At 55.9% G+C, this 22,721-nt stretch overlaps 1 protein-coding gene across 1 annotated transcript in view; it reads right to left on the bottom strand.

Annotated features, from left to right (window-relative positions):
* Positions 1 to 20,254, bottom strand: part of SPIRE2 (spire type actin nucleation factor 2) — a 30,440-nt gene extending 10,186 nt beyond the window's left edge. The window contains 10 exon segments of the mRNA XM_075537026.1: positions 202 to 274; positions 1,024 to 1,265; positions 1,536 to 1,705; positions 1,954 to 2,077; positions 2,402 to 2,488; positions 3,212 to 3,376; positions 3,473 to 3,550; positions 5,525 to 5,878; positions 8,901 to 8,944; positions 19,969 to 20,254. Coding sequence (XP_075393141.1) covers positions 202 to 274; positions 1,024 to 1,265; positions 1,536 to 1,705; positions 1,954 to 2,077; positions 2,402 to 2,488; positions 3,212 to 3,376; positions 3,473 to 3,550; positions 5,525 to 5,878; positions 8,901 to 8,944; positions 19,969 to 20,230 — 1,599 coding nt within the window. The 5' untranslated portion in view covers positions 20,231 to 20,254.
* Positions 20,255 to 22,721: the final 2,467 nt, after the last annotated feature.

Here is a 22,721-nt window from a genome sequence, read left to right as displayed (position 1 = left end):
CAGCAGTCCTGCAGTGGGCTCTACTAGAACTCTCCAGCAGGAGGCAGTGGAGACCAACCTTCCCACAATGGCGGCCCACCTGCACTAGACCGAAGCCAGGGCCACTCGAGGACCCCCCCCACCCCCACCCCCGCCCCTGCCCTGAGTCCCCAGGTGGACAGAGAGAACCAGGCAGGCACTTAAGATATATGCCTCACTCACCAGCCACAGGTGCTTGGTTTGGCTGTCCAGGTTGGAAGTGGCTTCCTGCCTCTCCTCCACTGCGTTCAGGTGGCTGGGAGGAGCTGGACCAGGGTCAGGTGTGGTGTGGACGTTCTCAGGGAGGCGACCTGGAAAAGAGCAGGAGGCCATCAGAGTGAAGACACAGGAGCCTGCCTGACTGGTTGAGGACGAAGAGCCTGCCTGTGTGCACCTGCTAACTTACTGGGAGCCGGGGACAAAGCAGTCATGCATTGGGCTGCTAACCATAAGGTCAGTGGCTTGAATCCACCAGCTGCTCCGCAGGAGAAAGAAGAGGCTTTCTGCTCTCTGGAAACCTGGGGGCAGTGGTACCCTGTCCTGCAGGGTCACTAAGAGTCAAAACTGACTCCCTGGCAGTAGGTTTGTCTCTATGTCCCGCCTCTCTCTCTCTCCCCATCTGTCTGAGGAGCCCCTGAGCTGCAGTTAATGTGCTCGGCTGAGAACAAGTCTCCCCAGGAGCACCTCAGAAAGAAGAACTGACAACATAGAATGGAGAAATGAAGCCCGTGAGCACTGCGTGGGGGTACCCCTGCGTCGGAGAAATGAAGCCTGTGGAGCGCTGCCACCCTCGTGTGGGGGGACCCCTACGTCGGGACAGGCTGCATGGCAGCTGGTGACATCTGGCTGGCTGGCTGCCTGTCTAGATCTCTCTTCCAGCATATTCAGAGTAATTACCTCTAGCTAAGGCAGGGATCTGTCAAGCGTTTCCAGGAGGTCTTAGTGCAAGCAGGGATTACTTGTTGATAGGAACATGTCAAGTACACCAAGAGAGAGAGGGGCGACTGCCTGAGCTGTGCGGGAGGGTGGGCTGAGGGTGCTCAGCACTTGCCCCGGTCCTGGGTGCTGGGTCTCCAGGTGTGCATGCTGCCTGCTCGGGGCCGGGCCAGCGGCTTTGCTGCTGCAGAGGGCTCAGTGGCAGGCAGGCCCGGGGCCATCTCACTGCGGAACTGGGCCAGGTCATGCTCCGAGAAGGAGCGGTCCCGCTTCAAGGTCGTCTCAGGCTCACCACATGGGGACTCTTCCTCCTGCAGAAACAGCCCTGACATCCAGCTGAGCGCCCAGCACCCAGCCCAGCGCCTCCCCTGGAGCCAGCCACAGGGGCCCCACAAAGGGCTGTTCTCAGAAGGACAGGTGGCCCAGGGAACCTGTGGGGTGTGTGGCTCCTCAACGCTGACTAGGGCCCAGGGGTCACTCGCTGTCCCACTGCTCCATCAGCCCTATCCCACTGGCATGGGGGGCAGCAGGGCCCCTGTATGCCTGCTTCCCCACTTCACCTCTTCTCAACAAGCTCTGACCTCTGACGTGGTCATCTCCTCCATCTCCGCCAAGGTGGGTGCCTTCAGCAGGACCCGGGGTCTCGGGCGCTGGGTGCTGGTCCCGCCACCAGGGATGGCCAGGTTGATGCAGGAAGTGGATGTGACCTCCCCCGAGCAGGCACTGAGGATGCAGGGCAGAGAGCCGAACCCTGGGGGGTGGGGGGAGAGGGTGCATGGAGAAAATGATGGAGGGCAGTAAGAGTGGAAAGGTGGCTTGGGGGGTGGTGAGTATGAAGACCATGTGGGGTGAGGAGGGGGTCAGTGAACTTGCAAGGCTGCGGGGAGCAGTGGCAATCTTACAGGGTTGGGTGGGGGGTTGGGAGGCTGAAGGGAGGATAGGTAGCAATGAGTGCAGAGCTAGGTTGGGGGTTGGGAAGGTGGTGAGCTGGGCCCTCACCTCGGCTGTCCCAGGGCGAGCTTCCCACCGGCCGCAGCTTTCGCTCCTGCTTGATCTCCTCCAGGATCTTCTCATGCAGGGTCCTCTGCTTCTGCGGCAATGGGCGCAGCCTCCTCTCTGAGACCTGCAGGAACAGTGGCAGCACATGGCAGGGGGTCGAGAGGGATGGGGGGGTGCAGCGCCAGGAGTAGCTGGCCGGGGTCAGGACCCCTAGGGATCCAGCAGGTGTGGACACAGCTGGATTTGGTGGGAGGAGTTCCACGTGGGGTAGTGGGTGGGGAGCTGCCAGCGCAGTGACAGCCGGGTCCCCCCCTGGGGTACTCCCAGGCTGTGGCTGGTGTGCAGTGCCCCGTGCCTGTGCACAAGAGTTGTTGAGCCCCAGAGGGCACTGGGTGCCTCCTGGGGGCTGTGGAGGAGCAGGAAGTGAGGGAGGGATGTTGGACAGTACCTGCTTCAGCGGTGGCCTTGAACGGATGAAGTCCAGGATGATCTCGTGGGCATCCTTCTTCACCCTGGGAGGGATGTCCCCATCAACCTGTGGGAATGCCGGGAGGCAGCTGCAGCTAAGGATAAAGGCCCTGGCCAGGCTGCCTGCCCCTCTTGTCCCAGTGCCTTGATCTGGACAGGGGTTGATGGTGTCCACGTACAGGGTGCGGTGAGAGCTGCAGGTTAACATCCTGCCAGCAACTTAATCTCCCTCTAGGAAAACGCAAGCAGCATGCACCTTGCAGAGCAACCAAGTCTCTTCACCGGCAGAGTAGGAAACAGTGCCCAGCTCAAAGAGGGCAGTCAATTGCTTTGAAGGAAGGTTGCTCTCCAACCCCCAGCCCTGCCAATGATCCACCCTCCTGCACCCAGGCACCTGCAGGGCTCAGCTCGCTTCTCTCGACTCTCCCACTCCAGGGTTTTGATGCAGTTACCAATCCGGATCGCCCACATTTTAAACAGCCAGCTCTGTTGACGTTGGCCATGACTGAATCAATCAAATTGGCTCAAAGCCTTGTGTGAAAATCTTTCTCAGAAACTCTGCACCTTGCTGTGCATCCTGCCCTCCAGAACCTGTGCATCTCCTTCCCCTGTCACACTGCCTGATGTCCCCTGTTGAGCCGGAGGCAGGGGCCATGTCTGCAGCCCAGGCCCAGCTCATCTCCAGCAAGGGGCCTGGCTCCCTAGAGCTGCTGCTGGCTGGCAGGGGTGGTGATGAGTGGATGGAGGAGGAAGGGAAGGAACAGGAGCTCTGCTCCACTCCTGCACGCACCATGACCTTGCGCAGCTTGTAGTTTCGGGCGCGGATGTCCTGCATGAGCATCTCGAAGGGTGTGAGCTGGAACTCCGTGGGCAGGGGGTTGAACTCCTGATCCTGTACCTTCTTGAGTTTCACTCCGTGGCGCAGCTCCCGCATGAGCTGGACCCAGAGTCTGGCCTGTGCACGCAGAACACTGGTCTTCAGATCTGGCCAGGGTCCTGCCCCCTCTGCAAGCCCAGGACTGAGCAGGCCAGTGTTTACCGCCCAGCTTACCCAGTCTGTGCGCCCCAGGTCGTCAAGTTCTGTCAACTTCTCTGTCTGTGGCTCGTCCTCCCGGAACTTCTGCAGCATCTGTGACCACAGGCCAGCTTGTGTGAGTCGGGAGAAGGCAGGGACATGAGCTGGGGGGCCTTACCATACCGGCTACTGCTCAACCAGCTAGCCCTGGTCCATGGCCTTCTCTGTTTGGGCAGCGCTCGCGGTTTTCCCAGTCTGAAGAGGATGCCTTTTACTCACAGATGTTCACACTCTATGGAGCGCACATCTGGCACAGACACAGGCCACTGGCTCGTGTGGGAAGAGCCTTCTCACCCAGAACCTGCTGGGCTACACACTAACCTGCTTCTCTGTAACAGCTGCTGCCCCTCCCCCCCATTAGGTAATGGGGTCTGTGAGGTCGGGGACCACAGCTGTTGCTTTCCCCAGCTCCTCCCCCGCCTATTCTTGGCAGCTAGAATGGTATGGCACATACTAGGTGAAAACCAAACCAAACTCACTGCCATCGAGTCAATGATGATTCATAGCCACCCCCTGTGGGTTTCTGAGATTTTAGCTGCTTACAGGAGGAAGTAGGAAGCCCAGTCTTTCTCCAATGGAGCTGCTGGTGTTCAAACTGCCGACCATGTGGACTGCAACCCAAATAAGCACTACACCACCAGTGATCAGTATACTAGGTGGAACAAATGAATAAAGAAAGGAATGGATGGATGGATAGGCAGGTGGATGGGTGGGTACAAAGAAGAATGGATGGATGCATGCATGAGTATATGGGGCTAAGGGCGCAGACTGTAGATGGAAGAAGGATGGATGGATGCATGGATAGATGGAGTTAAGTGGACGTATTGAAGGAATGTTGGAATGATGGATGTAGGGACAGAAGGATGGATGGATGGAAGGAAGGATGGATGGGTAGATGTGGATGAGTGGGTAAACTAAGGGATGGATGGATGGATGAATGGGTGGATGGAGGTGAGTCAATGAGCGGGTGTAACGGTGAGGGAACCATCCAGCCAACGCTGAACATTAGCTGCTGGAAAAATGGCAACACGGAGTGAAGGCTTAAGGAGGATATGAGGGACGGTGAGGTGACTGTCCTGTGCTAAGAGCCTGGGGAAACGCTGCTGCAATCACTGCCTTGGTCAGCCAGAGTCCCTGTGATACTGGGGGCCACTGTTCTCACAAACTACCTCACCCCTGGAGAAGCTGCTCCCCTCTAGCACAACGCATATCCAACTCCCAACCAAGACAGAACCGGTTACCCTGGTTCTTGCCCCTAGACACTTGCCAACGAGCCTTGGGACATTCTACACACCACTGTCAATGCCGTAAGCAGCCAAAATGTGTGGATTCTAATAATAGTCCTCAGGTGTGCCCCAGCACTCCCTCAGGTGGAGGGTGTGGCCTGGCGCTCCCATCCACTTGCAGTGCCCACGCTGACCCTCAGTACCAGGCCCTGCTACTACCACCACTGACCCACAAATTCCTCCAAGGGCCACATACTGAGGGGGTGACGTGGGCCCCCTTGCTCTTGCTAAATAAAGCAAGGGCTGCCATCGTCGGGCTGAGGGACTGATCTTGGCAAAGGGACAGACTGTCTGGAGGAAAGACACAGGTTTGCCCTTACCTGGGGAGACCAGCTTACTAGAGGGACACACAGACTGCCTTGTGAAGCAGTCCACATGAAAGTCTCTGACCACTTTCCACGCTGCTTCCCAGGCCCCATGTGCTGGCCAGAGCCCTACCTGGGTGCTCCCGGACGTCTTAAAGGGTGAAGTAAGAACTGGGCACCAGCCCCAGGTACTTTCAAAAATACTTCCTGCCACCGAAGCTAGACAAAGAGGGCAGGTTCCCCGGGCTTCCAAGGGGGCATGGGAAGCCGGGAGGGGCGGAAAGGAGACCTGTTTAGAGGGCATGAAGATGCGGAAATGCTTGGGCGTCCAGCATGGACAGAAGGGTCAGGCAGACCAGGAAAGGGGAAGGGGTAGGAGGGCAGGGAGGGTGCGGGGTACTACGGCAGCACACAGAGGGACCCCGGGCGCCGCTCACCTCCTTAGCTTCACGCACGCGGGCAAGAAAGGCACGCAGCTCCAGCGTCTCCAGAAAAAGCGCGCGGCACACGGCCTGGTAGTGCGCCTGGGCGCCGCGGGGCTCAGTCAGGCGCGCTGCGCACAGCCGCATGGCCTGGGAGAAGGTGCGCACAGCGCGTGGGCCGCCCTCGGCCTCCTCCTCCTCCTCCGGGCCACCATAACCTTCGTCTGCCCCGCAGCTGCCGTCGTCAGCGTCGCTGTTGGCCATGAGGTCAATGAGCCGTTCCAGCTGGGGGCTGAGCTCTCGCTCCTCGCTCTCGGCCAGGCCCCAGTCCAGCGCGCGGTAGATGGCAAAGCCCAGAGACTGCACCATCTGTAGGGCAGGCAGGGGTCAGCGGGCAGGCTGGGCACCCACAGGGCGGGGCGGGCTGTCAGGTGGGCCGGGGAGGCATAGCAGAGGGACGTGGAGACCCGGTCCTGAGTGGGGGGCTGTGATCGGAGATCACCAGAGAGCCCACAGCATAGCTGGCCACAGTGAGCCAACAGCTCATTGACTTTGACTTAGTCACCCGACTCCTGACATTCAGCATAGGGAATCCACATAAGACTGGCCTCCAGTGCCCAGGAAGCACTGCCACAGTGTACTTCCCTGGGAACGGGCACATATAGGGCATGTCCTGGCAGCAGGACACTGCCCTGCCAGAGACCCAAGGCCAGCATGGCCCAGACTCCCACCCACAACCTCGGAGGGAGACCAAAACCCCTGCTGCGCTTTGCCTTTGCAGCTACCACAGGTCTGCTCTACCACCCCTGCAGGGGCCCCTGCGGAGGTCCTGGGGACAGGAGTGTGTCCCCATAGGGCAGAGGACACCGAGCCTCCAGGCAGATGCAGCAGAGTCGGGCAGGGACATGGGCTGACGGGCTAGAGGACACAGGTCTCCATCCTGTCTCCTGGGGACCAGGGCAATGCCTGGGCCCGTCTTCCTGGAGCTTGCTTATCTCTGCAGAGTCACTGGCTACCACCCAGGTCAGAGTCACACCCAGAGAGCAAGAGTCAGGCGGGGGGGGGGGGGGGGGGGGGGCTAGGTCAGAGGGCACAACCACTCCACACTAGTAACAGATCCAAAAGGAGCTGAACCAGGCGGGATGCCTGGGCAGTGGGGCCCTGGTGAACACACCTAGCGCCCCCATGCCTACCAAGAGGGGCTCAGCTTTGTGAGTCGGGTTGACAAGAGCCATAGCACACGGGTTCCCAGCATTCTTGGCCCGGGTTGTGGGCAGGGGTTTGTTACCCATGGGGCCCCATCACTCTCTCAGAGACCAGGCTACACCACAAGTATGGAGAATGAGGGTGGACGAGGAAGGGCCTCTGGGGACCTGCCAGCCTCTCCCTGTCCCCTGTGCTGCTAAACCGAGCCTTTCTTGTGGCGACCATAGGGTTAAACCAATCCCAGCCTCTTTATCTGCAGCTGCAGTGCCCTGGAACCTTCCCTGGAAGGCAAAGAGAGTACACACTGCCTACCCAGAGATAAATCTGGGCAGCAGGCCAGAGACAGAGCACCTGCCAGCCCCACCTTGCCCACTGTGGGGCCTGATGGCACCTCCAGGCTGGGGGCCTGCAGGTGTGGGAATCCGAGAAGCCTCCATTCCCGCCAGCCAGGGGGCTGCTCCCACCCCATAGGGGCTCAGGAAGAATCTGGCCATGAAGCGCCTGCCTTTCATAAAATCCAGCGAATGGCAGCTCGATTAACTGATAAGGGGCTGGGCTGTGCTCCCCAGGCCAGGGTATCAGGTTAATTCAAGGGCCCTGAGATGCAGGCCCGACTAGACTGGAGGACTCAGGCCAGGGACCTGTGGCTCTTTATGATGCGTAAGAACTGCGCCAACAGGAAGCCTTTGGGGCAGGACAGTCTGCCTCCCAAAATGATGCAGTGAGACCCAGGGTCCCTAGGTGGCCCGCTGTGACTCTGGAACATGGAGGCTGGTGTGGGGGTCAGGTGGCAGCTGAGGAGTTGATGTGAGGGCAATTGCTAGCTCTCAACAATAGACTTCTTTCTCTGGGTTTCTGCATGCTGGGAAGGTCTCAGGCCGGGCAATGTTCCAGGCTGCTGTGTCCGGGGCCCCACAACCCATGGCGGCTAACAGCAGTGACACTTGGCTATGGCACTTGATGTGGTGGGCTTCTCTGGATTCTATTCACGCATATTTTCACCACACCAACAGCCCATCATCCGTTCAGAAATCAGATCCCCCAGCCCAGTCTCACAGCCAGCTTCATTCTTGCGCTGGCCTGGGCAGTGTACACAGCAAGACGCAGGTCCACAAGAGCGGCTGTTACTGACAGGGCAAAGGACGTGTTAGTCTAGCCCATCGCATGACCTAGTTAGGCAGGAATTTGTCTGAATAGAGTCCACTGCAGTGTTTCCTGGCCACGGTCCTCATGCATATTCCAGGTGGATGGTTGGCCACAGAAGGGAGGCCGCATCCCTCAAGGGAGGCCGCATCCTTTCTTAACCACTGCTCTGGGCTCCTTCTCTACCTCCAGCTTCCCCTCCACGAGAGCCACAAGGAGGAGGTAGCTCACACTCTGACGGCTCACCTGTGGCTGCCTCCTGCCCAGACCTTACCCAGTGATAGTCTACGCAGTTCATGCCGAGCACACAAAAGGTCGACCCACAGCGGCGACCCTATGGGACAGGGTAGAACTTCCCCCGTGGGTTTCAGAGACTGACTCTGTACGGGAGCAGAAAGACTGGTCTTTCTCTTGTAGAGCTGGCTGGTGCTTTCGAACCGCTGACCTTGTGGTCAGGAGCCCACCTTGTAACCACTGCACTACCATGAGAAAGAGAAGCTCTTTAAATGATAAAGAAAAAAAAAGCCTCCAGGTGTGGCGGACACACAATGCCACTGTCTGGAGAGTGCACATGAGTCTGAGTGGCTTCAAAGGTGAGGTCCAGGTTTACCAGAATGGAAAAGACTGGAGTGATGTACCCTGTGGACTCAGAGAGGGGGTGCAGCTGCACAGGGCTACTGTCAAGAGTAAGAAATGGACAGGATCTCACTTGTCCCTAAACTCCTTGAGGGCCAGGGCTGTCCCACTGGCCACTGCCAAGCCCAGCTCGTAGCTCAACACAGGAGAGGGTGAGGGAATAAGTGCTGAATTAGTGAACGCTGCCCAGTGGACTAATGATGCCCACATCTCCTTGTATTTCAAAACCGCAAACATGCCACTGTGTGCTGTGTCCCTGGCCAGCATGGGGGCCGCTCCCCTGACTGACACCCTGTGCTCAGCCCAGATCCCCCTGTGCCTCCCACCAATGCTGAAGACATTCACATTGTGATGTGTGTAGTGTCCGACGGGCAGCGGGTCACCTTGCAGATGACCATGGGCGTACCTGGGCCTCTGAGCTGGCTGATGGCACCACCATCGTTGCAGGTTCTGCAAGAGAGGAAGGGCACAGTCAGGGTGTGTGTGCGGCCTTCTGAGCCCAGACAGACCGGGGCGCCCACCTGCCGCCCCCTTGGGTGACGCAGCAGCACCCCTAAAGTCTCTGCCAGATCGACAGCAATCCTGCGGGTGGCTGGACACACCCATAGGCCGCGGTGGGCAGCAGGCACTCAGACACACACACAGGGCATGGCGGGGCGGCCAGGACCACAGAGCCCACACTGCTGCCAGTGGGGCTATTAATCACACCTGCAGTGGCCTGGGGCAGCCATGTGGCCTGAGGGGGCCTTCCCAGAAAGTCTTAGAGGTGAGTCAAGGAGGTGAAGGGGGAGCAGGTGGATACGCCCACGGCATTGCTGGAGAAGAGACAGACAAGCTACCTGGCGTCCCCACCACTGTACATGCAGGAGGAACAGAGTAGCCCCAGCCTGTGGGCCCTCTTTGAAAACCATGGGGTGGGGAGGAGTAGGTGACAGGGCTAGTACGTCACCTAGCTTTCACTCATGCAACCTGGTAAGCACCAGGAGGAACCAGGAGGAGGCAAGGTGGCCTACACACACACACACACACACACACACACACACACACACACGCCCAGAGGGGGAGATCGTTTGCCCCGTAGTCACCAACCCCAGAATGTGTGCTGCAGGAACACCCCCTCCCCTCAGTCCCCAGATGTGTGCCTCCTGAAGACCCTCCCTGAGATCACACACACAGTCATAACCCAGTTGGATCTTCATCTTGGCTATCTGAAGCCCCTACCAAAACAAGGTGGGGATCAACAGGCAAACCCTGAAACCAGTCCCCCACCACCCACCCACACACACACACAACCCCGCACCATCAAGAACAGGAAGAAAGCCAGAGATAAAAGAAGTCAGTGCTGGGGAGCAGGGCATTAAAATAATGAAAAACCATATCCTCCAAGTGGTGGAGCTTATAGAGTGAGCAGCCAGCAAAGTGAGGCAGCTCTGGGTCCCCAGGGCTTGAGCTGCGCGCACGCAGGCACAAAACAGCAGTAGCTGAGGTTGGCTGCAGCGGAGGGAAAAGATAGAGCAGAGCAAAGTGCTTCAAGGGAGGCCAGCCATGGTCAAGGCAAGCAACGAGAAGCAAGGCTGCCTGTGGTCAACTTTTTCTCAGTCTGTCCCCTCTCACCTCCCCCTGCCCCGCCGGGAATTTTGAAACAATATGTACATGACAGTCTTGCACTTGTTTCCTTCTTGGTCCCATAGCCATGTCCATAGCCCATGGCCAAGGCTGGCCCTGAAAGGAAACAAGAGCCTGTGGCCAAGGTTGCCCCCCCCAAAATGGAATTCCTATCCCTCTAAAAGTTAAATATTTAAGATTTTTTACAAAACAATCTTATCACCTTCAAAGTACTCTCCATTACACTTAATACATTTGTCAAATCTGCGATTCCATCCTTGGAAACATTTTCAAACTCATCTGTTTGGATGGCTGACAAGCACCTCCCTTGTTTTTTTCTTTACCTCTTCCACATCATCAAATCGCTGTCCTTTCGGTTCCTCTTAATTTGTGGAAACAAAAAGAAGTCACATGGAGTGAGGTCGGGTGACTCAGATGTGTGGGGCAAAAGAGGCATGCTGTCTTATTTGCAAAAAACTGGTGCACCGAGGTGGCTGCACAAGCAGGTGCACTGTCGTGGTGGCAAAACCAGTCCCCCATCTGCCACAAATCAAGTCTTTTTTGTCCCACACTGTTTCACAGTCATTTCAGAACCTCTAAATAGAAAGCTTGCTTAACAGTCTGACCTGGTGGAAAGAATTCCAAATGCACTAGAGTCGACATTTTCAGCCATTCAGGAAGTTGACAGACTTCAGAACAAGTTTGGAATCAATTGACATTTCACCTTTTTTTTTTTTTTCATTTCACCTTTTTTGAAACAAGAAAACCCCTTGTACACTTGCGTTTTCCCCATAGCGCTGTCCTTGCAAGCTGTGTCCATCATCACAAGTTTCTGTGACATTTTTCCAGAATAGGAAACAAAATTTCATAGCTGCACAGTTCTCTTAAATCGGCCATTATAAAAAATGAGGTTTGAATGAAACTGACCAGAGAGAACCTTCCCAGATGACACCACTGGGTGCCCTAACTCAATGCCACTGCACTAACTCAGAGCAAGTTCCCCGATGCTTGCCTAGCGGGAAAGATGCGTACTAAGAAAGCTCTGCCCAACGCAATTCCAGTTTTTGGAGGTATATATTTTAAATTATGTGTTCACAGAAAAACTGTATTGGGAGCGGCAAGTGCAGAGCGTCACTGGGCTCTGTGGAGTAAACTAAGGGTCCTGGAGGTTCGGGGCAGACAGAGGCCAAGCAGCCTGGTCTCAAGCAAGTCCTCCACCCTCACCTCCATTTCTTGCTTTTAAATAACAAAGGTGGGGCATCAAAAAGTGGGGGGAGGGGGATTCTTTGGAGTGATCCCAGGCCATGCAATAAGAAGCAAAGATTTGTCTGTAGTCAGCAGTCCCTGGTCAGGCACCTGTGGATGGGGAGTGGCAGGGGAGGAGTCCTACCTGGCAGCCTCTACAACCTCATTTCCTCACCTGGAGGCAGAGACACCTGCCCAACCCAACTCCTGGCATCCCCTCAAAAAGCAGGTAAAATGCCCAGACTCCCCAGAAGCTCCCAGGGTGTCGAGGTTGGGGCCACCAAAGCCCCCTGGCCAGGCTCATCCATAGAGAGAAGACCCCACAGGAGTCCTTCCATGCTGGCCAGAATGGGGGGTTTCTGGCTGTCCTGTGTCCTGGCCACCTGGATTCACCTGCAGCTCATGGTGGGGCGGTCAGCAGCTGTTCGCCTCTGAACAAGTAACTGGGTCTCCCTCAACCACCAGACACAGGCCCCTCTTGGGGGAAACAGGAAAAGGAGTCATGCTTTTCCTGCTGCGCAGAAATAATCTCCAAAGGTGACTAAATGGGGCACAGCCCTTAGTTGATGGGTGGGAGCGCAGACACCACCAAGCAGAGACACACGGGAAACAGCAGGGACAGAGGTCGCTGTGTGTTTGTTCAGCACACTCAGGTGGGGAGGCCCATTTGCAGCATGCCCTGCTTCCTCCACTGCATCTCCATGGGCCATTCAGACTGAGTTCCACCCACCTGCCTCTCTGGAAGCTCACACCTCCACCAGCCTGTGCCAGGGGAGAGCCAACTCCCTCCAGGGGTGGGGGGTGGGGGGACTGCCCCAGCTCTGAGCAGTAGATGCTCTCTGAGTCTCTGGAAGGTCTGACTGAGGTGGGCCAGGTGCTTCTCTGCCCTACAGAACTTCCAACCCAATCCACCCAGCACGTCTTGGGCACATGCCAAGGAAGCCCACTGAGGCCAGTGTAGTGGGAGGCCCCTGCCCCATGGCTAACTAACAGTACCCACTTATTGAGGACCCTCTATGAACCAAGCTTTCCCTGGGTGCAGATCTAGTGGATTGGAACCTGGGGGTGTTTTATAGCTCCCAGGTGTGATGGGCATTTGGCCATCATAGTATGTCCACAGACATCCACCTTTTTCACTGTCAAAACTCTGTATCAGAAAAGCTGTCAAAGCACAGCCTCCTCGAGACCAGAAGAACTAGATGGTGCCCCGCCACCACCACTACCAGCTCTGATGTGATGGGGTCACAGCAGAGAGTCCTAGACAAACAGGAGGAAACTGGTGAAGGAAAACATTCAAAATCAGAAGAAAAGGTCAGATTTACTAGTCTGATAGAGACTGGCGGAAGCCCTCAACACTGGCCCTCGGGAACCCTTTAAGCCTGGAATTGAGCTCACAAGGATCAACTTTTGGCCAAACAATGGCCAATGAAGTGAGTACCACTGCCCAGGCAGAAGCACTCCTATGAACAATCAGCTGCACAGACTGAGCCGCAAAGCTCAGAGGCAGGAAGGGGTATGTGGGAAGGCTGGAATGGGCACCCAGGGGGTGAGGTGAGTGCTGTTCTCTGAGGCTTTGCAGCCAATGTCAGGGGACAGAATGTGTGTGAACTGTTTAAAGTGTTGAGTGGAACACTCCGTTGCCCTTTAAACACCGTCAGAACTAGCTTAAAAGGCCCACAGACAAGTACTGGACTTGAGTCTATTACAGGCATCCAAGCAGGTACGGTGCAAACACGTCACCTGTGGAAAGTTCAAGGGACGTGACTTGGAAGGGACATGGTGCAGTTGTGCTCTGCATACAGGGTCACCATAAGTCGGAGCTGGCAGATGGCAACCAGGGGCTTACTTGGTTCAGAGTCATTGAAGTGCGCCACAAGCCCCCTCAGAACACACTGAAACTTGAGCAGGAGGGCCGGAGGCTACGGGGGACTGGTGGTGGGAAGACAAGGATCCTCTCTGTAACCCAGGCATGTTCTCCAACTACGTCCACATGCATCGCGGGGCAGATGGCTGTGTGTCAGAAGGACAGGGTGCAGTGCTTCTGTACAGGCCAATAGCCTGGCAAACCCAGGAGCAGTTCTTTCCTGTGCTCTTGGCCCAGGAGTTCAGGGTTGAGGGTTTGGTGTCAGGAGTCAGTGAAATGAGCCTAAAAGGAATGGATGGTCCTGGGTCATCGAGGTGGGCACAGTGTGAGCCTGAGGGTCCTCACATGGGGATAGGGGAGGCAGGAGGGGAGAGTCTGAGAAATTAGACGTGAGGAGGACTCAGCTGGCCATCATTGACTTTGAAGCTGAAGGTGGGGCCACCAGTCACAGAGACACGTGGCCCCCGGGACTGTGAGCTAACCAGTGTGTGTTGTTCTAAGGCAGCAGCGGTGTGGTTACATTACAGCAGCGACAGGAAGTACATCTGTCCTGCTTTGAGCGGTCCCACCTTCTTTTCTTCCCTCTCAGCTGACAGCAACTCATCTGGTCCATCTGGTTTCGTCAGCAACACGCTCGCTCGCCAAAAGGTTTGTGAGAAGTCTGCAGACCTCGGGGAGGATTCAGGCGAAATTCCACTCATTGGACAGCCGTCCTCAAAAGACCCTGAAACTGAGGCTCCGGCAGGAAAAGAGGTGGTGCAGTGGGCAGCTCTCAGCTGGGTCTCTGCACGCCTCTGTACTCCACTTGCTGGGCCAGACTCGTCCACTGGTGTCCAGGGGAGGTCAGAACCACAGTGAGCAGCTGGCAGCTGCCATGTCTGTTTACACCTCTTCCCAGGACCAGCCTGACCAATCCAGGCAGGCCTCTCTCTCCTGCCGCACAGCCCGGCCTCCCTCAGCGCTGGCAGCAAATGGGAAGAAACTGAGGTCTCCACCTGGTGAGCTGAGGTCCCTTCTTGGTGGGTCCTCAGGTGGTGGGGCTGAGGATGACAGAGATCTCAGGATGGCGTCCCGAGTCCCGACGTGAGCCCCAGGGACTCCAGAAGCCTGGCCTCAGACTCAAACTCTTCCTAAAACACGCTGAGGATGCAGGTCTGGCTGCCCTGGTCACCAGCAGCCCTGGCTGCTGCCTCACCCTGTGGACTACCTTCCTGTGAGGCCATCCTGGCTGAGAGGTGAGGTGAAACAGAAGGCACTGTGCAAACACACCCCCATCACACACACAAGTTCAGCTCCCAGTAGCACTCGGCCACACGCTCCTCCACACATTCCCGGCAGGCAGGCACCCAGCCCTCAGTCACCTGCCCACTGCCCCACCCAGAATCACCCACATGCTTCTCTGTTATGTTGCCCTAAAAGGGAGGGGCCACAGCTTGGGCTCAGGGTGGCCAGAGCCCCCTGACCTGCTCCAGCTGTGCTTCCAAAGCTGGTCTCAGGGCGATGGGCACTGTGACTGGGTCAGGGGGCTTTGCCACAGTGGCCTTGCTGTCTTGACAGTGACCCCTGGACTGGTGGCCCTGCATCTTCACAGATTCCGAACTGAAATCCGGGTGCGACGGTCAGAGAGCGAGGCCTGAGCACTTGCCAATGGGTACCAGTGCGGCCGGAGCTCCTGACTTGGCGCCCCTACCCCCCACAGCCCCTGGCTCTGTTTGTGCCCTGGAGACACAGTGACCCCTCTGTCTTGACCTCCAGCTTTAGAGGCTAAGTGCCCACAGCACCAAAGCAGCAGGCAACAGAGTCCTGTGCCTCTTGTTCAACAACTCCCCTTGAGCCCTCCCCAGGGGTGGGCCAGACCAAGCTCCCCCAGGCTCTTCACAGGTGGTTTTGGTTGGTGCCTTGTAAGCCTGTTTCCTCTCTGTATGCCTCTCTCCCGGGAGGTGGCAGCAGCACGTGGGTCTGCCCCTTGCATATCACAGCTGTGCACTCTGGCCAGTGGCCAGCTTCACATCAGCATCTGCATGGGGGTCTTTGCTGTCAGTGTTCTGGGGAGCTCGGTGGCATGCCCCCAGCTCTGGTAGGGAGCTGGGTGCTAGAGACCAAGCCACACAGGACCCCATGAGAAGACGCTACATCAGACAGGACTTAGAGTGAGTGGGGACAGACTTTCTTCCAAAGCAGAATCCTGGTCTTCTAAGCTCCCCTTACCTGTCTGTAGGGAAGCCCTGGAGGAGGGATGGGCCTCTCATCTGTGTCACCTGAACCCACACATTCATCTTCCAGTAGATGAACTGAAGAAGTCAAGGCATGCGAACCCCAGCCCCAGAAGGCTCAGGAGGAACCCAGTGCTGAGCGTGGTACTTGAGCCTGTGAGGCTGGCAGCATGTGGCGACTGCCTATTGACACTGGTGGCCCAGTGACAGGACTCCGTAGCCACAGATGCCACCTCAGTGCTCGGGATGGGGGCATACTGGGTCCAGCAAGGCAGCAGAAGCTTCCACAGCCCTCAGCTAGTCCACAGGGAGGCTGGGGGAGGGTAGCTCAGAGGCCCCAGGGAGCCAGGGAGATGCCCCAAGTCTGTGTCAGAATGCAAGTCTGAGAGGCTCAGTGCTCTGGCCTGGATGGGGGCAGTGGGCCCAGTGAGTACCAGAGAGTGCAGGGGAACAGAAACCAGCTGGCGACAGTGACAGAGGGCACTGGTGTGGAAGCGACCCGGGAAGAAGGGCAGCAGTGAGAGCCCATCCCACCGGGAACAAATGGGAAAAGTAGGGCGGTGTGGAATTAGCCCAGGCGGCTGGAAGGGAGGTGGGGAGGGAGGAGGTAAGCCCCGTTACCCACCTCTGACAAGCCCCATCCACTCTCACCCCAACTTCACCCCACATCCACTCTCATCCCACCTCAGACAGGTCCCATCTGCACCTATGTCCACTCTCACCCCACCTCAGACTGACCTCATCTGCACCCGTGTCCACTTTCCAAGGGGCTCTTAGTGGTGAGCCCAGGCCAGGGAGAGAGTTGAGAGGATGGTAATTAACCAACAATATTACCAGGGGGCTGGGAGTTGCCTGTCAGCAGTTAGAGGTCACTCCTGGTGTGAGTCCTCAGGCATACAGAGAGGGTCAGGGGTCACCCACCGCTGGGCAGCCTGTGTGTAATTGGCTTTGCCTCCAGATGCTTAGCACACACTTCACAAGTGGTGTCTGCTTCAAAATCTCAAGAAGGAACCCCTTCTTGTCCTGAGTTTCATGACGGCTTCCTACAAAGAGCTCAGAGGATGGGTAAGCTGCTTTCTCTTTTCCCACCACAAACGAACGTGGAAAAGGGGTCTCCTCCTGGCCCACAGTCCCACTGGGCTTGGGGAGAGGGGAGAAGTACTGTCCCCTGTGCAGTAAGATATGAGTCATCCTCTGAAGCAGAGCTGAGTGCTGCCATTGATTTTCTTTCAAGTGTTTTTAGAAACTTCCTTAATGCCCAGAGTTCCTGAGACTTTGTAAAGGGCAGGTACTCCGGACACAAAACTAGACTCAGGAATTAAAAGCCAACGGGAGTCAGAGGCAGATAAAAACCATAGGTCCTAGCCCCAATCTAAGAACAATTAGTTCTTACAGACATGGCCCTGCTTGACACTCGCCCTCAAAAAGGAAGCACAAAAAACATGGGTGCCATAGCAAAATGTGGTGCAGAAATTAGATGGTGCCCAGCCATCAGATTAGCATCTGGGGTTCAAAGGCTTGTTTCCAAACAAGCAGCCATCTACGTGAGATGTCAACTAAGTCCACATGGAAGAAGTACACCAACACCCATGACCCAAGGATTGTAAATTATATAATCGGACTTCGAAGGAGGGAATAGCATCAGAGCCTAAATTGTGAGATACTGGTGTGCAGAGGCTATGGATGACAGTGGACGCCCAAGAAACATTTATGAGCTCTACACAGGAAATAACCCTCAGGGGATTTCCCTCTAACCCTAACTGAGAAATGGGAATCAACTGGTTACCAAACAGAGCGTATTGCAGAGATGACTATAGGAGATCAAAATGATAAACCTGGCTGCAACAGTTAAAACCTTGTCACTTGCTTCTCTCTCTGATACACTTTAGGGCTGATCTGGTTTTCTTTTTTTTTTTGTATAAACCCAGGGCTTTATTTCAGTGAGGAGCCGTAGCACCCATGGGAGTCTTTTTTTTTTTTTTTTTTAACAATTTATTGGGGCTGATACAATTCTTTTCACAGTTCATACATATACATACATCAATTGTATAAAGCACATCTGTACAGTCTTTGCCCTAATCATTTTTTTCTCCTCTTTTCTTCTTTTACATTTTATTAGGGACTCCAACAACTCTTACCACAATCCATACATATACATACATCAATTGTATAAAGCACACCCATACATTCCCTGTCCCAATCATTCTCAAGGCATTTGCTCTTCACTTAAGCCCCTTGCATCAGGTCCTCTTTTTTTTTTTTCCCCCCTCCCTCCCTTCGGGCTGATCTGGTTTTCAATATTTTCTGGGTTTTTTTTCATATTGGGGTTTATCTCTGATGTATTTTGTCATTGTGGGTAGCCTTCTTGAATCTTTGTTATATGTTATTCTGTTTTTCGGTCTATGAAACTCAGAATTGATGAACTTATCAAAATGGTAATTAAAATAAGAGTTACTAGGTGGTATGGTGGGAGAAGTGGGTGGAGGTGGGGGTGTGTGAGTAGGAGCTGACATCAAGGAGCTCAAGAAAGTAAAATATGTTTTGAAACTGGGGTAGCAATTGTACAACACCATTTGATATGATTGAACTATAGAATGACATGATATCTGTATTATCTCCCAATAAAGTGGTTATAAGTAATATATAAAAACTGGATTTTTTTAAATTAAAAAAAGCCAAAATGCAGGAATTAAACAATGACAAGCAAAGGTGGTGCCACTTGCCCGACCGCTCCCAACAGCAAACACCAGAGGGTCACTAAGTCAGGATTTTGATTGCACCTACTGCAAGAAATCAGTGGGTTTTGTTAGGTGGGCAGACTGGCTGAGACTTCCAGCGCTTCAGAAGCGCTGGGTTGGCTACCTTGGGGGAAGCAGCTGGTCTAGTTTCAGCTGATTCACAAATGCTGAAAAAGGGCAGAAGAGAAAGTTCAGGGTGGTTTTTTTTTAAAACTCTTTAAAGAGACAGAAAGCCATAAACCTCGGTCACCTTTATGAGGCATGTTTATGAGCAGAAACCAAAGATCATATCGAACAGAAAATAAATAAATGAGAGCAGCCCTCACGTGAGCTTTGAACCCTAGCCTGCATTTCAAGCCCGGCCAGGATGGTTGCTCCCACCAGCAGGACCTGCTGCTGTGTGGGAGATGACCAGAAAGTAGGGCCAACACATCCCAGGGCGCAGCACAGGACCAGATGACCGCTACCCCTCGGGGTGCCCAGCCCTCCAAGACCCACAAGAGACAGCTGGTGCAGCAATCTGGAGGAGCCCTTGTTTCTGACAGCTGCTATGCCACTCAGTGCCTCAGTTTCCCCAACTTTAAAATCAGCGTGTCAGAGGACCCTGCGGTGGCAGCAGCCAACAACTCTGGGTTTGCAGCTTGTCTCCAGAGGTGGGAGGGGTGGTCTTCTGAGGAAGTAGGGGCTTTGTAGGGGTGCCCCTCACCAGCTAGCTCCCTCCAAACAGCACACTAGGGCCCCACAGCTGAGGTGATACCATGGGCCAGAGTCCAAAGCAGCCCACTTTCTGTGGGTCTTTGGGGAGTCCCTTGCCCCTCAGAACTTCAGTTTACCCAGCTGTAAAATAGGAGAAATACCATTTGCTGCTAGGCTTAGTGCTTTCACCTGTGCAATGTTTGAGTGCTTTGGGGTCAAATAGTCACTCATAGGTGTAGCTCAGAGTGTGGCGGGCTGGGCGCAGGGTGCGGACCGGAAGGGGCCAGTGCAGAGATATAGCAGAGGTTCTCTCCCTCCCACCCCCACCCCCAAACAGTCCCTGGCAGTGTGTGGCTCTGACTCCTGCCCCGAGGCTGCCCGCAGCGCCCTGAGGCGCTCTGCAAACCCAGGGCTCTGGCTGGCGAGGGTCCAGACCTCTTCCAGCAGGCATAACCTGGCTTTGTGGGCCCCGGTCGCCCCCGCTCCACAAACACACAATTGAGGGCTAGTATCACCAAGTGCCCCATCAACACTCTGGATCGCCCGGCGGGGAAGATCACTTTTTCTCTGTGATGAAAATTTCTGAAAATAAAACCGCACACTCACAACCCTGAATGGATCGACAGATCATTCAAAGGCTTTGGCTGGTTTCGGTCAATGGCGAAGCCGAGCCGGGTGCCCCGCATTCCCTACACCCGGGGCTGGGAAGGACCCACTCCGAGAGCGGTGGCGGGGAGACCGGGGTGGGAGCGGCGGACTGCGCGTGACCCCGGGTCACTGAGGGGACTCACAGCCAACATAAGCCCCTCCTCCTCCTCCGAGAATTGGCGACGGCCGGAGGCTGGCCCTGGGACTGGAGAGAAGGCTCCAGGTGGGGGACCAACTGAGGGGGCCGGGAGGGGAGAACTCAGGCCCTGCAGAGAGGGCGGGGTTCCCAGGGCTCCAGAAACGGGCCGCGAACCCAGGTTCCAGTCCGGCGAAGAGGGCGGGGTCCCCCGGGACCAGCACAGAGGGACCACCCCCACACCCGGGTCCGGCAGAGGGAGGCCGGGCGGGCGGCAGCCCCTGGTCCCGGGAGGCCCTGGTCGCGCCCGCACCCGCGCCAGCACTCACCCGGCGCGCCCGGCTCCCGCCGCGCGCCCACCGAGCCGTCCCGACGCAGCAGCAGGTCCGCCGTGTCCCGGATGCGGCGCCGGCCGCCCGGGACGCCCCGCAGCCCGCGGCAGCTCTGGAAGCACACGGCCCACGCCTGCTCCTCGTTGATGGGCTGCTCATAGGCCTTCAGCACCTCCTCCAGGGACAGCTCCCAGGGGTCCTGCGGCTCCGCGTCCCCCGCCCGCTCCGCGTCGCCACTGGGGCTACCGGCCCGGGCCATGGCCGCCCCATTATCGCCACCGGCGCGCCGGGCCGGTTTCCATAACAGCCGCGCTGGGCCAGCAGACGCAGCCCCGCGGAGGCGCTGGGGGCGGACCCCTTGCCTTCCGCGGGTGCTTTGTCATCCCGGCGGCCCCGCCCCGCGAGCGGCCGCAGGTGAGGGCGGGGCCGGGCCGGGGGCGGGGCAGCGGGCGTGGGCAGGGCCGGGAGGTGGCTGCAGCTCCGGGCCGGGAGGTGTCTGGGGCGGGGACCCGAGGGGAGCGGGGCTGGTTGGGACTGGATGGGAGTGCGAGGGGCGGGAAGGTTGGGCCGGGCGCGGGGCGCAGGAAGGAGTGGGGGTGGGGGGTGAGTCCAGGAAGCCCAAGCCCAGCTCTCCTTCTCTCAGAGCTCCCCCTACATCCCCATCCCCCATCCCCCACCCCTGTCAGTTCCAGCTCACTCACGCAGACATCTTCGGCCATCATCTGGACACTGGGCTAGAGCACAGTGCAGGCCGCCCCCACCCCCCACACATTTGCCCTCTGGGGAATGTGGGGGTGCAGAGAGGAATGAATCTCAATCTCTCTCTACCTGGGTTCAATAACATTGACACCCCCCCCAAAAAAGGGAAGACATTGACATTGACAAAATCCACAGTCCTCTCTGCGGAGGGGTGGTTGACCAGGGGACCTCCGGTGGCTCCTGAGAGGGTGACCCCAGCTGCTGCAAGACCCTTAGGCTGGAAGCTTTCTGAGTGCCAGCTTCCGACCTTCCCCTGTCTCTGAGGAACGTAAACAGACCACAATCCACCAAGGACAACATGACACTTCCTCCTAAGCAAGCCAACCCCACAGAGCAGCGGCTTCATCAGAAAATAAATAGCAAAGGAGCTGACCTCCCCCACCCGTGTCCATCTGAACAACCTGGGGACGACATAAATGCAGAATTCTGGGCTCCCTCCTGGCTGGGCATCCTTCTCTGTTTCTTTCTGACATTTGGACCATTCATGGCTTGTTTTTTTTAAAAACATTTTATTAGGGGCTCATCCAACTCCTATCACAATCCATACATATACATACATCAATTGTATAAAGCACATCTGTACATTCTTTCCCCTAATCATTTTCAAAGCATTTGCTCTCCACTTAAACCCCCTGCATCAGGTCCTCTTTTTCCTTCCCCTCCCTCCCCACTCCCCCCTTCCTCATGATCCCTTGATAATTTATAATTATTTTGTCATATCTTGCCCTATCCGGAGTCTTCCTTCACCCCTTTCTCCGTCTCCCAGGGAGGAGGTCACATGTAGATCCTTGTAATCGGTTTCCCCTTTACAACCCACTCACCCTACACTCTCCCAGTATCGCCCCTCACACCCCTGGTCCTGAAGGTATCATCCACCCTGCATTCCCTGTGCCTCCAGCTACCATGTGCACCAGTGTACAACCTCTGCTCTATCCAGTCTTGCAAGATAGAATTCGGATCATGGTAGTTGGGGGGAGGAAGCATCCAGGATCTGGGGGAAAGCTGTATTCCTCATCGGTACTACAGCTTGTTCTTCTTTAGTTGCCTTTGTAATTCCTGAAGGAGGCTTGAAGGTGGGGTGCAGGCTAGCTCACCTTGGGTCCTACTATTACAGAATCCCATCTGGGTTTTTCATCTTCCAACAGGAAATGTATGGTTTGATAAAAGATTGATTCTGCTTAAGGTTGATCCATAGCCTTTCCCACCTTCTACTTTTGAGGCTTGCTATGCTCAACTGCAATGGGAGCATTGGGCCTTCTAGAAAGGAAAGATGCTCATCTCTTGAATAAGTGGTGCAGAGGGACCTGGGACTCAGGCCGACCTTCTTCCTGCTGGTTATTCATGGAGGATGGGTCAGAAATGCCAAGCTCTGCCTTGGAGCACCGACAGAAGAAACCCTATCGACGCAGTAGTGCGTCCACACAGGTTGCTCAGACAATGCCAGGTGTGTGGTCATGGGGAAGTGATGATATTGTCGTGCCCACACACAGGGTGGTTTCTACATTTAGAGTCCAGGAGAAGAAATAAAGACTTTCTTCCTTTCCCTGCAGCTCCGTGTGGGCTGACCACCCACTCCTCAGAAACTGGGACTGCTTAGGCCCTACCCCCACTGGTGGGCATGTCTTCAGCAGACACATGTCACCAGTGCAGACAGGAAGGGAGAAGCCAGTGGAGATTCGGGTGGGAAATTACCCTAATTGGAAGGAAGGTGCTGTGTCCCATCAAGGAAAAGACTTCGGGTTTTCTTTACTAATGATGGCAAGGTCTTCAGCATCTCATCTGATGAGCAGCCACTGAGGGAGAACCTTGGAGGTCACTTAAGCCCAGGTACAATGCCTCTTTTTGACCACTAAAAAAAATTCATTTTATTGGGGGCTCATATAGCTCTCACAATCCATCTATCCAGCCATTGTGTCAAACATACACATGTATTGCCATCATAATTTTCATATATCATTTTCATAAATCATCATTTTCAAAATTTTTTTTCA

Source organism: Tenrec ecaudatus, chromosome 18 (genome assembly GCF_050624435.1).
Source record: "Tenrec ecaudatus isolate mTenEca1 chromosome 18, mTenEca1.hap1, whole genome shotgun sequence".
NCBI lineage: Eukaryota > Metazoa > Chordata > Mammalia > Afrosoricida > Tenrecidae > Tenrec > Tenrec ecaudatus.
The sequence above is the reverse complement of the archived record's forward strand: the minus strand, read 5'-3'. Positions and strand labels throughout refer to the sequence as shown.